The sequence below is a fragment of the Hippopotamus amphibius genome, chromosome 12, assembly GCF_030028045.1.
Source record: "Hippopotamus amphibius kiboko isolate mHipAmp2 chromosome 12, mHipAmp2.hap2, whole genome shotgun sequence".
In the NCBI taxonomy this organism is placed as follows: Eukaryota; Metazoa; Chordata; class Mammalia; order Artiodactyla; family Hippopotamidae; genus Hippopotamus; species Hippopotamus amphibius.
Genome location: NC_080197.1, coordinates 48,015,114 through 48,032,288, shown reverse-complemented (window position 1 = coordinate 48,032,288; position 17,175 = coordinate 48,015,114). Strand labels below are relative to the sequence as shown.

At 45.2% G+C, this 17,175-nt stretch overlaps 1 protein-coding gene across 2 annotated transcripts; it reads left to right on the top strand.

The window, feature by feature from the left end:
• The first annotated feature begins 3,674 nt into the window (after positions 1-3,674).
• Positions 3,675-15,731, top strand: BMP2 (bone morphogenetic protein 2). 2 transcript variants are annotated; one of them, XM_057703751.1, is made up of 3 exons: positions 3,675-4,864; positions 6,066-6,363; positions 13,764-15,731. In XM_057703751.1, exons 2-3 carry the CDS (start codon positions 6,195-6,197, stop codon positions 14,606-14,608), a joined length of 1,014 nt encoding a protein of 337 aa, XP_057559734.1. In that variant the 5' UTR covers positions 3,675-4,864; positions 6,066-6,194; the 3' UTR covers positions 14,609-15,731. The 2 variants fall into 2 exon arrangements, with proteins under 2 accessions (XP_057559734.1, XP_057559733.1); XM_057703750.1 differs by having other exon boundaries at positions 6,014-6,363.
• The last annotated feature ends 1,444 nt before the right edge of the window (positions 15,732-17,175 follow it).

Here is a 17,175-nt window from a genome sequence, read left to right as displayed (position 1 = left end):
AGTAATATTCCACTGTATATATATGCCACATCTTCTTTATCCATTCGTTTGTTGATGGGCATTGAGGTTGCTTCCATGTCCTGGCTATTGTAAATAGTGCTGCAATAAACATTATGGTACAAGTTTCTTTTGGGATTATGGTTTTCTTTGGGTATATGCCCAGGAGTGGGATTACTGGATCATATGGTAGTTCTATTGGTAGTTTTTTAAGGAACCTCCAAATTGTTTTCCATAGTGGCTGTACCAACTTACAGTCCCACCAACAGTGCAGGAGAGTTCCCTTTTCTCCACACCCTCTCCAACATTTGTTGTTTCCAGATTTTGTGATGATGGCCGAGATGACCATTTTAAAATCAGCCATCCATGGCCAAACCAGAATTAGAATATAAGTCACCCAACTATGTCTTGGGCTATAACTAATGTGTGTATAGAGCAGGTACTGTGTATATCCTACAATACAATATAATCTAGTTAAATGCATAAAATTCACTTTCTCTTAATTTTTAAGAAGTAGTCAGTATTTGCCTGAAAGGAATAACCCAGACTCGGAATACTAGGCCTACTAGTTGGTAAATAAATCACTTTACCCCACCCATCCTTCCACCATATATAATTATACGTCAAAGAAGTAAAAGTTTGATTGACCAGATGCTGTGGCTCCTGGTTCCTGTGAAAGAACCTCCTCCTGGTGAAGTAAGTGGAATTGCTGTTAGGTGTCACACTGGTAACAAGGTGATAGGTATGATACCAAGGCTAGAGGTTTCTCTGGGGAGTTGCTGCAAGTTTCTGTGGAATGACAATTACAAGGTATAGATGGATCATTTCATGCCTGCTGTGACCTTTACAATATGCAAGACATTATTTTAATGTTAATTTGCATAATGGTAGGCCTGCAAGAACAATGGTGAATGCTAATAGCTGCAGGATGCAATAAAATGAAACATCATCTGGGCTGAACTGCTAAAGGAAAAGTTGCCAAAGTATGACTCTTTAAGCACTTAATTTCATCCCAGGTCGTGTCCACATACAATCAAATGCGGTTTCTGGTATCTCTTGAAAAACTGGCAAGAAGTGACTGGAAGGGAATAGCAGCAACCCCCTTTATATAGAATCCTAACCTTGTAGGCTTTGCTGTTTTACATAAGCTGCGTGTCCCCTCTGAGGAAGTTGAATTTGCAACTACCATCACCTCCCCCAAACCACCCTGACTCCAGCTCTCTCCACTCCCCACATCTGGCAGATATGCTACGTGGGATACAACCAGGAAGAATGAATCTCACCTTATAGGCTGAAAAACTTGTAATGAACCTTTGAAAAAGGTAGCATTGACCAGGCTAGCAGCAAGCGATGTTTTCAAGAGAAACACGCTGCCACCTGAAAGTAATAACCCTGCATTCTGAGTTGTAGATAGGAAGGTGGCTGTTCACAGAGAATAAAAAGAGGTCATCTCCATTTAGATAAACTATTCCTATTGCCTGGAAAATGGGTAGGTACAGTCATCCTGTACTACGTACCCCAAATCAGCCCTTGGAGGGTATTTATTTACTTATGTATTTACTTATTTATTTATTGACTTTTCTTCCAAGCGTTCAAACTCATGTCCACCACAAGAGGGCAGCCACCTCTAAAAAACAGCCAAGGGCCCTGGCTCAAGAGAAACAGGGCCAACATTTAGAAGTTCTGCTTGGAAAGGGCATTGGGCAGCCCCTGTGTAATCACATATCCCACACAAAAGATTCTGTGATGGGCAACAATGAAACGGAATAGAGTGTCCAGACGTGCCAATGTTCCCTCCGATTCTTCATGATCAAAGATTATTTCACAAACTGACGAGGCTCCCAAGGTATGAAGGCCTGCAGCTGTGAGACATCCTTGATGTCGACACCAGAGATTTAATTTTCATCCTTACTTGAGGCACGTTCAATAGCTGTCAGCTTTCTCCTCCTCTTTAAAAGCTACACACTGATTTAGGTTTCATATAAGTTCTGTTTTGTTTTGTTTTTCAAATCTCACTGATGACAGAAACAATTGTTACCTCCTCAATTACACTTGATAGGGAAGGAAATCATTTCGGAAGCACAATAAACACTTCTTGACTTAAGGAGTGTGTGAATAGAATACGTTCTCCTGCCAGCTTGTTTGGTGTCCAATGGTTCAGAGTGGCAATCAGCTTCCACAGCGCTTCATTTTCAGAAGAAAAAATGTACCACGTTCCTGACTATTGTCCCTCCTCCCCCGCCCCCCATTTATTTTCCTAGTAGGCAGGCTTCCTCAGAAATACCTTATTTGACCTTTATACTTTCAGAAACAGCGAGTGCCTAATTCCCCTCTGTGGGTTGCTAATCCGATTTACGTGAGCAGAACCTAGAATTATTTTAGCTTCCCAACTGAAAAAATAATACACATGGATAATAGATTGTTATGAGCTCCCGCTACAGCCTTTTCTCTTTCTGCTGTGCAGGCTGAAGGCTCTCTGCAGGCAAACTTGATTTTGCCCATCTGGCCTTTTCCAAAACTTTCTCCCTTTGGTTTCTGGGATCCTTTGCGTAAACTGGTGGGGCTGTGCATGGGGGATACTGGAATCCTGGAAAGGCCTGAAAGCCTTGGCCTTGAAATTTGTGGTGCATCAGATTTGGGGACTATCTCAGCTGAGGAAGACAAGTCACTTGGCCACATGTCATAGACCTGCTGCTGGGGCCTGGTGGAAGTAGGTGGCACAGAAGATTCTGAGGTCTCAGACCAGAATTGTCCCATCAGCTTGGCTCACAAGGCGTTATTTTACCTTCCTCTGAGCTGTTAATTGGCGGCCTCTGCGTTCGGCAAGATAAATATCACAAGGAGTTTTTGTGGTATTTTCATCGATTTTTAAGATTGCTACTGTAAAAAGAAATAAAATCCCTCTCATCCTTTCTTCACACACACACACACACACACACACACACGGTCCACACTGTGCATGTCGCGCGTAGCAGAAGGACATCCATTTCACAGACATATATTTATAGAAATGTGTGCTTTCTTTAGCACATATTCACATATATGGATATATTTACAGAGACATACACATGTATATTTGTGTATTACATACATATTTACTGGAATAAAATAGTGCACATTTATATAAATACATTTACATATGTAAATACATATATCTCTCTGTGTTAAAAGTTTAAGTAACACCCAATATCCAACCTCTAGTTTTCTTTTCATTCTCCTCCCACCCCGGGGAAACACAAAAGTGTGTACCCCAAGCCTATGCCAAGACGCCTTGTAACTTGGTTGAGTTCTTCTTTTAATCGCCTACTGCTGAACATCTTCAAACCGAAAGTTGAATAACGGGCCGGAGGGGCAATAAGGCCCGACCTGGCATGTGTTTGGGATTTCGCCCGCGGAGTCCCAGCCAGGGGCCGGCGCTCCGACGGATCTCCCTTCCGAGGGCAGGGGCTGGAGGCGCGAGCGCCCCCTCGGCGGCCGCGGGTCCCCGCCCTCGGCCCCACCCCGCCGCGGCTGCCCCGGCGCGCCGTCCACACCCCTGCGCGCCGCTCCCGCCCGCTCGGGGATCCCCGGCGAGCCGCGCCACCGAGGGGGAGGTGTTCGGCCTGGGCCGGGAGGGAGACGGCAGGCGGCGTCCCCTTTAAAAGCCGCGAGCGCCGCGCCACGGCGCCGCCGCCGCCGCCGCCGTCGCCGCCGGAGTCCTCGCCCCGCCGCGCCGCGCTGTGCCCGGCTAGCGCTGCGCCCGCCGCTCCGCTTCCCACACCCCGCCGGGGACTGGCCGCCGCCGCCGCCGGACACCAACAGCCACAGGCTCAGCCGACCACCCGAACGACCTCGGGGCGAGCGCCTCGAGGATTACTGGGGGCTCCGAGGCACCCGCGCCCGCAGACCCGGAGCGGGTTGGAGCGCCCGGCCGTGCGCGCCGCTGCGCCGTGGCCTCGGCTGCCCGGGCCGCGCCGCAGCCGAAGACCGGCGCGCAGAGCGCCGGGGAGCCGGGAGCGGAGCCCGAGCGCCGCGATGCCGATCACCGCCCGCCGGAGCTCGGGGGCCTGGGACGCGCCGGCCGAGGTGTGATCGGACCCCAGGCTGGCCACAAAGGGCACAGCGGCTCGGCCCGGGGGCGAGGAGAGCGAGGGGAGAGCGCGGCCACCCGCTTCGGCGGCCCGAGACTCGGCTCGACTCGCCGGAGAATGCGCCCGAGGACGCCGGAGCGCCTGAGCCGCGGTGGTTTCGGCTGGCTAGCGCTGATGGGGGTGCGCTGGAGGAAGGCTGAGTGATGCGGGGGGGCAACTCGCCCGGCACCGAGATCGCCGCTGCGCCCTTCCCCGGACCCGGCGTCGCCCAGGATGGCTGGCCCGAGCTATGGGCCGCGGCGGAGCTAGCGCCGAGCGCCCGACCCTCGCCCCTCGAGTCCCAGAGCCGGCCCCTCGCGGGGCCACGCGTCCCGCGGGCTCTGGTTCCTAAGGAGGACGACAGCACCAGCTCTTCCTTTCTCCCTTCCCTTCCCTGCTCCGCACTCCTCCCCCTGCTCGCTGTTGTTGTGTGTCAGCACTTGGCTGGAGACTTCTTGAACTTGCAGGGAGAGTAACTTGCGCTCCCCACTTCGCGCCGGTGCCTCTGCCCCAGCGGATCCAGCCTCGCCGCCTGCGAACGCCGCCGCTCCTCCACTCCCCCGCTGGGCCCGACTCGAGACGCCGTTCGCTGCGAGGGGGAAGGACTGCCCGGCCGGCACCCGGGAGGAGAAGGAGGAGGCGAAGGAAGGGAACCCGGTCCCTGCGCCAGGTCCTTCAGCCAGAGCTTTTTCCATGTGGAGGCTCTTTCAATGGACGTGTCCCCGCGTGCTTCTTAGACGGTCTGCGGTCTCCTAAAGGTAGACGACGTGGGCCGGGACTGGGGTGGGCGCTGGGCCCCGGAGGCCGTGGCGGCTGAGCCCCTCCAGGGGCCAGGCCGGGCGGAAAGTAAACAGAGCAGGTCCACGTGCAGCCGAGCTCCTTCGGGGATGCCCCCATCCTACCGCCCCGCCGACTGTCGGCTTTGCCCTCCCTGCTCGCAGTCTTCCGCCCCTCCTCCCTCCCCCCCTTTGGCATTTTATTAGGGCTGTTAACACTTAGATGATTTTTTTAAGTCAAAAAAATCCCTTGGAGAGGGTGGCGCCTGGATTTCACCCGTTAGCTGCCAACCTGTACGCCCCGCCATGGCGATCCTTCTAACTTCTTCAGGTTTCTCCGGGAGACCTGCTCTCTGTACTCAGAGCCGCGTCCCATTTGAGAAAATATTTGAAGTTGGGATTCTTCCTGTTTGTTGCCAGGAATGCGAGGGGACAGTTCTTTCGTGCCACCTTATACTGACACGTGAATTAATAGATGTTAGTCATCTACCTAATCCTAGCAAGTACCGGTGTATTTTGACTGCTTTGCGGGGAGGGGGTTCGGGGATGGAGTGGCCTGCCCTGACGTCTCTGAGGTAAGAAAGAGGCGCCGGCCACAGGTTGCCAGTGACTTCAGAAGATGTGCTTTTGAATTTACTGGCTCTGAAAGTTACAGACCGTGTGTGTGTATCAGGAAGTTCTATACAGTGCCTCTAAGGAAGTCACATGCACCATTTGTGCGTGTTTATATGCAAGCAAGCGCTGTGTGTTTGGGTTAGTTTAGGGGACAGAGGGGTGTGAGACCAAGCGGTGGTTTCCCCAGGTTCCCTACACCGGCTGTCAGCGTGTCACAGAAAAGAAAAAAATAGGTGACAGTCATTGACGCGGGGTGGGGTGGGGGGGGGCACATCTTGTCAGAGGGATTGAGAATGGGATGGGAGGCGGAAAGCCATCAGGCTCAGTAACTAGGGGTCTTCCATTCTCCCAAACGTTTGAGTTTCAGCTCCTCTGAAGTATCCCCGCTAGTGCTGTCAGCCGGGTGGGCACCCTGGAGGAGGAAGCGAGGGGCCCAAGCGGGCGCCGGGGCCGCGGGGGCGGAACGGGGGCGGGCTGGGCGGGGACCTCCGTGACTCACGTCGGTCCTGTCCGCAGGTCGACCATGGTGGCCGGGACCCGCTGTCTTCTAGCGTTGCTGCTTCCCCAGGTCCTCCTGGGCGGCGCGGCCGGCCTCATTCCCGAGCTGGGCCGGAGGAAGTTCGCGGCGTCTTCTGGCCGCTCCGCGTCCCAGCCCTCGGACGACGTCCTGAGCGAGTTCGAGCTGCGGCTGCTCAGCATGTTCGGCCTGAAGCAGAGACCCACCCCCAGCAGGGATGCCGTGGTGCCCCCCTACATGCTGGACCTGTACCGCCGGCACTCGGGCCAGCCGGGCGCTCCCGCCCCAGACCACCGGCTGGAGAGGGCAGCCAGCCTCGCCAACACCGTGCGCAGCTTCCACCACGAAGGTGAGGCGTGGGGCCGGGGCGTGGGGGTGGAGACGGGGGCGGGGAGTTGTCCAGCAAAGCGCCCCACTGAGGGCGGATGGCAGGCGTCCCTTGGAAGGGCAGCTTGGCCGGGGCGCTGCAGACGTTTCCATTCCAGACCTGGCTTTTCCGCACTGCCTGTGTGGCGGGAGAGCCAGGGATTCCCCTTTGGTAAGTCTGCACCCTTTTCCTGGCGTGCAGCCAGAAGAGCGACTCCTCCTCCAGGAACTGGAGAGGAATCAAGTGATGGGGAAGATGAGGGCAGAAGGCATGCCCCTTGTCAGCCAAACGTGCAAGAATTCCATAGGAGAAGAATGAGAAGGAGGGGGGCAGATTGGGATATCTTTAGGTCTGCTTGGAAGCCTTTGCTCTATAAATCTGCTTCTCTTACTTAAGCCGGCGTTTCAGGCATGACAGAGCCAAGGGCAGAATTTTCAGAGATAGTACTGAAAAAAAATCAAAGCCCAGGGCCCCAAAGTCTTTCTAATTTACAGTAGATCTGGGCCTGGTTTGGAATATTTCAAATCCCTATCTAATCCTCGTGGGAGATCAATTCCACAATCAATCTTATTGTTTCCACAATGACTTTCTTGTCTTGTGCTTAAATCTGAGATGAACTCCGGAGTAGAGACAAGGCTAGCCTTCAGATAAAAGCTTTTGCAGCAGTTGCCTGTTTTCCTTCATGTGCATTGAAATGTGGGGGTTTTTTCCTTTTATGATACTGGATGTGGTTTTTCTAAGGTAGGATAAGTCTGCTTGTTTCATCAGAAAGGCATTTAGTGGATTTAAAATGTCTTAGAGCAGCTATTGAGATCTGTTGCACCCAGGTTCTCAGGGCAGTTAGTCAAAAATATGTTCCACTTCAGTTCTTTTTCTACACTTCTAAATGCTCCTTTGGCTTAACGCATTCTAAACAGAGCCCGGGTTCATTCAAGTTCTAGAGAATGGTCCAAAGTTGTATATCACAGAGCAACAACTTGTAGGATATCAGAGAACTGGGATATAGTTCCCTTTTTCTTGCCTTGCCCTGCTGAGGTGGTCAATTTCAAGTGGAAATCTATGTTCTGATATAAATCAATCAGTAGTGTCACAGCCAGACTTTTTCTCGCAGTGTGAAGGAGGACTTATACTTGTGAGAACAGCAGTTGGTAGTGGGAAGGGGTCCTAAGGGCAGGTCACATGACAGAAGGTACTTCATCAAGGTAGCTCTATGTAATGAAGGGGACATTGAATGGATAATCAATTCATTTTTCAGCACATTTCTAGGTGAGGTGCTCTCGGCTAGCAGAAATCAGATTTGAAAGGAAATAAGATCTTATTTTACTCTTTCAGGATTCATCCACTAAAAGTAGAGGTTGTCTGTTGTCACGTAGAAATGTTCTTGTTCATGTACATTCTGTCATCACCACCTTGGGGTGATTATAGATCCAGCTTATCATTCCCAGCTGCTGCTGATTAGAATTGTTTTTCTGGATAGAAAATACATAATAAGAACTGCTATTTCAGCCACCTCTCCTGGAGCTATAGCATGGAAACCATTCTTAACTTTATTTTTACGGCCAGGAAGGTACTGTGTGTCTCTTAGAACTTAAAAGGAAGATAGATTGTTTAAGGCATTTGACACCTAAAATCATTCAGTTGCATGAGGATTCCATCAGTGAAGTCTGCATATTTCTCCTTCCTCTAGAAGTGGCTTCACCAAAACTAAACAGGCCAGAATTTATTAGAATGTATTATTTTAGCTTAAATAGCATGCTTGAGTTTGTAAGTCAGAATTTATTTCTTTAAACGTGTAAATGTTATACGTGAAACAGCATAGAAGTTACCAACTTGCTTAAAATTAACTTGTAGTAACTTCAAATCTTAATGCGATTAGATGATAGAAAAAAGCTATGTAATGGTTGCCCCAAGATTCAACAAACCCATTTCTTTTCTTGTTATGACTAGCATATAATCATTAAGCTACAAATTGCCCTTTTTTGAAGACCATTTCATTTTTGTGTAACCCAGAATTTGGTTTTTCTAAACATTCTCGTTTATAAAACATCCATGTATTGGCACTAAAAAAATCTTTTAATAAACCATGTGATTAAGGCTGCAGGTTAAAGAGCAGAATTTGGTTCCTAGAGACTTTATGGGCATTTATTTGGTAAAGGACCAAAGACCTGATTATAAGAATTACCTGTTGATTTTATGTGTGTGTGGGATCTGGGTGATTTGGAGAAATAGAGGGCAAGAAATATCATGATGGCCTTCTTTCAACCAATGTGTGAAGATAGTGGGTCCATTGTAGGTGATCTGAAGCAGAAATTATCAGCTGTCATTTCTCCTATTAAACTTTGTCTACTCCTTCCTACAGTGGCTTTTATTCAGGAAAGTGCAAGTGCTGGAAAAATTTTCTTTTTTCAAAGTTGTTAAAAAGTGCACCGGAACTGCCACTGAGGATAGAAAAATCACTTCTCCAACTGGAAAGAGTGTTCTGTGCTTTGCTTGTAGTTAAAAACATATTGAAATTGGTTGACTTGATTGGCCTTGCAAAAATCTTTATTCTTTCCTGTCATATTGCAGTATTGGAAGGACCATGTGCTTGCTCTCTAGACTCTGAAGGACACGGTTCTCTTTCTGCCCAAAATAACTGAATTATTTGCCTCTATGACTGAAGCTTTGAAATAGAGATTAACCCTGTTCCCACAAATGTAATTTTCGTGAAAATATCCATTGAAAAGAAAAGTTCAAGAAACAACCACTGTCCTGTGACAGAGTGCTGGTATCACAAATTCCCAGTGCAGCGCAAGGATTTGGACACATATACCCCCCAAACCAGTACTCCCCTTGAGTTGCTTCCCTAGTGTCCCCAGGTATTTTAGTGTGATTGCGAAAGGGCCCCCCCCTTTAGGTAGAAGGGGCGTTCTGTTTGGAAATGCTCATAGAGATTGAGGCTTTGGTGCCCAGAGATAGTTCTTGCACTACTGTTTTCCATTTTGCCTCTTTTTCAGTGGTTTCTCTCTGTTCCCCCTTGATCCCTCCTCGCTGAGCTATTTTGTCTTTCTTTAAGACTTGCCCTTTGTGCATTTCACCAAGTAGGCAATAATAAGAGGGCCCCGGATCATTCCAAAGGCATTGGACCTGAGGGTGGGTAGAGGCCAAATCAGAGTTGGTGACCGTGACCATGCTCTTTCTTTAGCTGCCATCTCCTTTGTTGTCTTTGTTTTTAAACTGATTCATTTTAACCTTCTGTATCTTATCTTTTTTTTCTCCTTGATACATCAATTCTCTAACCATTATTTTATATTTTGGAAAATTTTATGTATTATTCTCCACTACTTTCATTTTATTTCAGGGCAGTAATTTCCAACCTTACTGATTTGCTAGAACATTCCCAGGTTTTTATTGTTGTTTTCTTAATGGACAGTTTTTGTCCAAAGAGTGTTGCAAAATTCTCAAAACATGATAACTCACTTTTTGCTAAAACTCCTCATACTGTAGGACAAAAAGGCAGCCACAAAATATCAGTGGTTCCAGACAAGACCTGTATGTCCCAGTGGCCCCTGCCATGTTACTTTTCTGCTATTTAATTCTATCTGTTCCCTCCACCATTTCTATCCCTTTAACTGGGACAGAACTCACCCTGTGGTTATCATTGTGTTAAATATATATCGGCCTCTAATGGTTTTGACTTTTGCTTGAGTTTTTGACTCCTCCCCTATGTTAGATGGTGCCGTCTAGTGGCCAGAAACTTGGGACCTGCAGTAGACTCAAGTTCATAGCTATGCTCTTTGTTTACTAGCTGTGTGACCTTAGGAAAGTCACATAACCTCTCTGAGCTCCAACTATTTCATTTACAAAATGGAGCTAGTAAAAGTTCCTCTGCTATTGATGTGTTGTAAGGTGATTCACATAAAGTTCTTAGTGCCAGACTTGGCACAAACCACCATCCAGCACACTTGCTGTCATTATCCTGATGAATTCTTTCTTCATGTCCTGTTCTCACAATCTGACAGGAAAGAATAAGGGAAGAGGAGGCCAAAGTGGACCTAGGCTGGCTGAGGGAATTCAGTCTTATCTTTTGGATTATTTTGATATGGATAAATAATTGACAGTATGGATGATTAAGTCAGAACTTCACTATTTGGAGGAGAGGTTGAATGTCATTGCAGCCTTGTTTTTCTTTACTTTCCTACATCTTTGCAGCCATAGCTCCATCTATTTGGATAAGAACTTAGAGGTTCAGGAACCCACATCTTAAGACAGGCTGGAATCCTCAGATCCCTGGGCAAGTACAACTTATTCAATAAGGGTTATTTACAGGGAATTAATAATTACGTATTCCTCCAGAAAAGCATACATTACCTACTTAGGTAAATGCTCCATTGTCTTCAGAATCCCTAGACTTGATGTAATGATTTGCAGCTTCTTTTCTTTACTTCATTTCAAAAGGTTCAGATTTTTTCTACCTTCTAGAAAAAAACTCATGTTCCCTTGAAGATCAAAGGAAAGGGTAATAGGTGTCCTAAGCTTGGTCAGTTGTTTTCTTGGGTTTGGGGGTTCCTGTGACCTTCTGATTTATCTCTGTGACCAGAGTCTGCAGTCAGGGGTCTTGTCTTGGAGGCATTTGTGGTAAGAAGGGGTAGCGGTCCTTCAGGGATTAGGTTGACTGAGATGAAGGCGCAAAGTTGGAGAGATCTTCACGTTACTTGTGAAGTTTCATACTGTAAGTTTTACCTTTGCTAAGTGATTACCCTTTTTGCCACTTACCTCCAATGAAATTTTAAAGCACATGAAATTGCTTTTTTATAGGTTAAATCCAGTTGAGTGGTGGCAGTTTTATATAATTCAGTCTTATAGTAGTCTTTTGGAGAGTTATTGTTCTACTTTGTGCCCCTTTTATACCCATCCTCTTTACTTCATTTACTTGTGTCTCACACTTAGCTGGAAGATTGTCCCTTCATCCTTCTCCTAGCTCTGTGTGTGTGTGTGTGTGTGTGTGTGTGTCTGTCTATCTATGTGATTTCTCTGGGCATCTTTGTTAAAACAGCTATTCCACAAAGGCCCCAGATATTGTGCCTTTCCTCCTCCTCTTTAAAAGAAAAGAGAGCACTCTTAGGTGTGCTGGGATCAACGAAGTCAAAGTCGGTAACCCGGGTCCAGGATGTGCCATTGTGTCTGAAGGATGCTGCTGGTTTTTACATCATTCCTCTTTTCTCTGGTAGCTGGTGGCTTCTTTGCTGAAAGAATTCCTTCAGGGGAAACATCAGAGGGCTCCTGAATTGCAGGGAGGAGAGGAGAGAAGGGGGCTGAACACAATCCTTGTTACTTGTTGGAGCCACAGAGGAGAGCTCTGGTTGATTGGTGGGAGGGTTATTTTAAAAATAGTGCCTGGCCCAAAGTACCATTAGCCAGCAGTGGTGTTTAGAGCCTGCGTGGTTGCCCAAAGGGATCCGCACTAGTGTGGGTTAGCAGGTTCAAGGGGACTGTGGGGGACTCCCTTCTTGGCCCGTTGGTCTCCCTGTCCGAGGAGGGGAGCTTTAGATCTTTCTGTTCTGCGTCTGGCTGCTCACCCATGGCCACAACTCTTACACCTTGGCCAACATTAATGGTTCGTCTGTTCATTTTTATATTATTTAACAAAAAGGCACTTTAAACTATGCTCCTGGCAATTTATACTTGAATGTGAAAAACATCCTTTAAAACCCTTAGACTCAAAGGGCAGTTGCCCAGCTCCCAGCTCTACCTCACTCACCTGGGAGCTGCTGGAGATGCTGAGTCTCAGGCCCCACCCCAGACTCGCCCACTGAATCAGAATCTGCGTTTGAAGAGTTCAGGTGTCCTAGGAGTTTTGTGTGAAGGTGGAAGTTTGAGAAGCTTCCCATGAAAGCATTCTTCCATAATTTGGTGTAAACCACCCCTGTGGACCTCAGCTTGCAGTGATGACTGTTGCTTTGATGATGAAGGTTTACACAGGTAGAACCTTTGAGTGAGTGATCTGAAGCGATTATCCTTTGCTAAGCCGTCGAACGTTTTATGAACAATGAATAGCTGTTTGGTTTAGGAGAAATATAACCATACAATTAATGAAAATATGGTTTCCTCTTATGGTGATGACATGAAACTGGGGCCAAATAGACTTTGTTAGCACTCCGGTTGGATCCTGAATGAAACAGGTAAAGTTTGTTGAAGGTGAAATAACAGGATGTGGTAAAGCTAGAAGAAAGTAAACCCAAATATCTCAAATTCTAATGCTAATTTACTGTCAATTTAATAATAATGTGCACCTTTGATGATTTGCAGACTAAACATTCAGGATGCTATGTTATATTTTATTCTTTGCTGAGAGAGCAGCACTCCTTAAAATTGAAGTCCTGGAATTTTAAATCAGGAAGAGCGTTTAAGAATAGCCCCCTTAAGTGACTATTTTAAACTAACGATAATAGATATACAGTGATTATTCTGTGATTAGATTGTCCTTTACATCATGAATATCATACTGGCATTTCTGTAGATTTTTATGAGTTTTGGGGGGTTTTGTCTGTATCCTGTAGCCTGTCATTGGGTAGGTGTTTATTTTTTATGTGGTTTATTGTTTTTTAAGATAAAGGAAATACAAACAGAAGAGAATCATTTTTTCCCCAAAAGCATCTAAAATGAGATTTTGATTTTTGAGGTCATAAGAAGGTGACAGAACAGACAAAGTTGGGAAGCTGTTTCTCTTGAAATCATCCAGCCTTAATTACTACAGTGTCCTAGTACCACCCTTACGTTTCTAAAGAAGTGGATCCCTGTAAATGCCTTTGTCTCTGCACTTTTGAGTAAAATAGTAGGGTGTACTTTGCAAAATGTCATCGTTGATGTTGAGTTTCAGAGTCTTTAATTAGGAAACTAAAATCTGTATATCGAGATTTGTAAATCATCTAAATTGCAGAGTAATGTTTTAGAATACCGCTTAAGGGATTGACATTAAAGCCTTTTTCTTTTTAAGAAATGCAATAATTTCCTCAAATCCTCACTCATTAGACCTCTGCTAACTATAGTGCTGACTTTTTTTTTTTTTGCTTTTTGCCCTAAAGTCTGTGAATTCCAAAGAAATGCTTCACCATTTTCCCCGTTATTATAGCCACCTGGAAGCAGTATTCATGTATTAGATCAAAAACATAACAATGAACTATGAAATGTTGTTTCATGGTGTGTATATTGACATAAATGTATAGAAAAGGGAGAATCATTTCTTTATCTAAAGGGGATTTTAATTTTCTGACTGCAGACTTTTACGTGGGCTAACTCAAACCCTGAAGTGATGTTCATAAATCCTTATGTACTATCTGATTGTCATACTTGCCTTACTGAATGATTTTTCTTTTTTTTCCCACTTTTTTGTATCAAATTAGAATCTTTGGAAGAACTGCCAGAAATGAGTGGAAAAACAACCCGGCGATTCTTCTTTAATTTAACTTCTGTCCCCACGGAGGAGTTTATCACCTCAGCAGAACTTCAGGTCTTTCGGGAACAGATGCAGGAAACTTTGGAAACCAATAGCAGTTTCCATCACCGAATTAATATTTATGAAATTATAAAACCTGCCACAGCCAACTCCAAGTTCCCCGTGACCAGACTTCTGGACACCAGGTTGGTGACTGAGAATGCCAGCCGGTGGGAGAGCTTCGACGTCACCCCTGCGGTGATGAGGTGGACCGCGCAGGGGCGCGCCAACCATGGCTTTGTGGTGGAGGTGGCCCACCCGGAGGACAGCCACGGGGTCTCCAAGAGGCACGTGCGGATTAGCAGGTCTTTGCACCAAGACGAGCACAGCTGGTCACAGATGAGGCCCTTGCTGGTCACCTTTGGCCACGATGGGAAAGGACACCCTCTCCACAAAAGAGAAAAGCGTCAAGTGAAACACAAACAGCGGAAACGCCTCAAGTCCAGCTGTAAGAGACACCCGTTGTACGTGGACTTCAGTGATGTGGGCTGGAATGACTGGATCGTGGCCCCCCCGGGTTATCATGCCTTTTACTGCCACGGGGAGTGCCCGTTCCCCCTGGCCGACCACCTGAACTCCACGAATCACGCCATTGTCCAGACGCTGGTCAACTCAGTTAACTCTAAGATTCCCAAGGCGTGCTGTGTCCCCACAGAACTTAGTGCCATCTCCATGCTGTACCTTGACGAGAATGAAAAGGTGGTGCTAAAGAACTATCAGGACATGGTGGTCGAGGGGTGTGGGTGTCGTTAGCACAGCGAAATAAGATAAATATATATATATATTTTAGAAAAAAAGCAAAAAAAAAATCAAGTTGACACTTTAATATTTCCCAATGAAGACTTTATTTATGGAATGGAATGGAGAAAAAAAAAACACAGCTATTTTGAAAATATATTTATATCTACGAAAAGAAGTTGGGAAAACAAATATTTTAATCAGAGAATTATTCCTTAAAGATTTTAAAATGTATTTAGTTGTACATTTTATATGGGTTCAACCCCAGCACATGAAGTATAATGGTCAGATTTATTTTGTATTTATTTACTATTATAACCACTTTTTAGGAAAAATAGCTAATTTGTATTTATATGTAATCAAAAGAAGTATTGGGTTTGTACATAATTTTCCAAAAATTGTAGTTGTTTTCAGTTGTGTGTATTTAAGATGAAAAGTCTACATGGAAGGTTACTCTGGCAAAGTGCTTAGCACATTTGCTTTTTTTTTTGCAGTGCTACTGTTAAGGTCACAAGTTCAAGTCCAAAAAAAAAAAAAAGTGGATAATCCACTCTGCTGACTTTCAAGATTATTATATTATTCAATTCTCAGGAATGTTGCGGAGTGGTTGTCCAGTCCATGAGAACTTACGTCCTTATTAGGTGGAATATTTGGATAAGAACCAGACATTGCTGATCTAATGTAGAAACCCTTCCCCTACCCCTAATTTGCAGAAAGAGTAAAGCAGGACCAATAGAAATAATTAGGAAAACGATGAACCTGCAGGAAAGTGAATGATGGTTTGTTGTTCTTCTTTCCTAAACTAGTGACCCCTTCAAAGGGGCTGATCTGGCCAAAGTATTAAATAAAACATAAGATTTCTTCATTATTGATATTGTGGTCATATATATTTAAAATTGATATCTCGTGGCCCTCATGAAGAGTTGGAAATTGATTTGTAGTTTACTTTTACCTCACCTGGGAGCTCTTTATGCTCAGAAGGACTTACTTTTTTATCTTTGCCCCCCAGCACAGCAAAATCGTTTTCTGCCTACCCCTGTTCTCTGTTCGATCAGCTTGCTTTTCTTTCCAAAGTTATGTGTTTGAACACATTCCTCCAAATGTTAAACCTATTTCAGATAATAAATATCAAAGCTCTGGCATTTCATTCTATAAAGACCAACCTGTAAGAGAAAATGGTGCATTTGTACAGCGTTCACAAAGATTACCTTGTGTTTGCATTTTTGCTTCTGAGGCTACTCATTTTGAAGGGAGGCAGGGAGAAGGCAAGGAATGGTTGGAAATTTGCAAGCGAGTCATTGGCTGGTTCCTAATCACTAATCAGTGATTTAGTATTTCACATGAACCTCTTTGGGGCAGGAAGATTTAAGAGAAAACCAAAGCTACAAAACAAGCAAAACCTGGGGAACCCAAGATAAAGTTTCAGAGATGATATCCCATGCAACAGAGCAACTGTGCCAAAAAATTAGAAAGGGAAAGTGTCTGAGATCAGCTTCTACAAGGACATCTGCCAATTGGACTGAAGCCCAAGCAGAATGAAGTCAAATTAGGCCGCTCAGAATGAACACGTATCAGTGGCAGGGCTTCTGTGCTCTGGGTTGAAATCAGACCCAAGGAAGTGTTCAGTGGGTATGCTTGTATGGCCAGGGGACCCACAACAGCCCACAATTTTCTCGGAAGTATTTTAAGGTCAATTTCTAGGATTTTGTGTCACCTTTGATCCTGCAGTGATTGGTAAGGCCTAGTTTTAATTTCCTTTTCTAGCCCTGCCTTGGAATTGGCCGAAAAAAAGTGTGTTAGTAAGGGAACAAACTGTTATCATCAGATACTTCCCAGGAATTAACTTGCAATGACCCTATTACATTTTGGGTGTCATCAGTTTAACCCTAGGTTTGAAGTTATGCAGATCATATATTTTTTTTAATTACTACAAGTTATCTTTTATTCCTTCCACTTTTAAAATGTTTTAGTTTCTTTTTATCTGTATTCTGTTGCTCTTGCATATCATTGGTGCTAGACCCCCCCCGCCCCGTGGAGGGCGGCAGCCTCTCTGTCCTCCGGCATTCTTCACCCTCTCTTGTCATGGATGTGAGGGGCAGGCTGCACAGTCTTAACATCTTAAAAAAATAATAATCCATGTTTTCTGATCTCCAAATACTCCAGATAAGCGTGTAAAAGTACAGCACAAGAATTTCCGTGTATTTGGTAGTTCCATCCCCTTTTATTTCTCTGCTTCATTGGTTCTGATTTTCTTGGTTAAAATGGTTCTCAAATGTGTTCTCTTGCATAATATATGTGTAAATATATATAGACATATATCTGTAATATATGTAAATATATATACAAATATATGTGTAAATATACATACAAATATATGGGTAAATACATATAAGTATATACACAAACATATGTAAATATATATAGACATATATGTAATATGTGTAAATATACATATGAAGGCATATGTGATAAGTATTACATATATATAGATGATGGCATTTTCAGTTTAGTTTTAGTTTTTTGATAGTTGAGGACTCTGATGCACTTGGCAGCTCATTTGAGAAAATATTCTTGCATATATT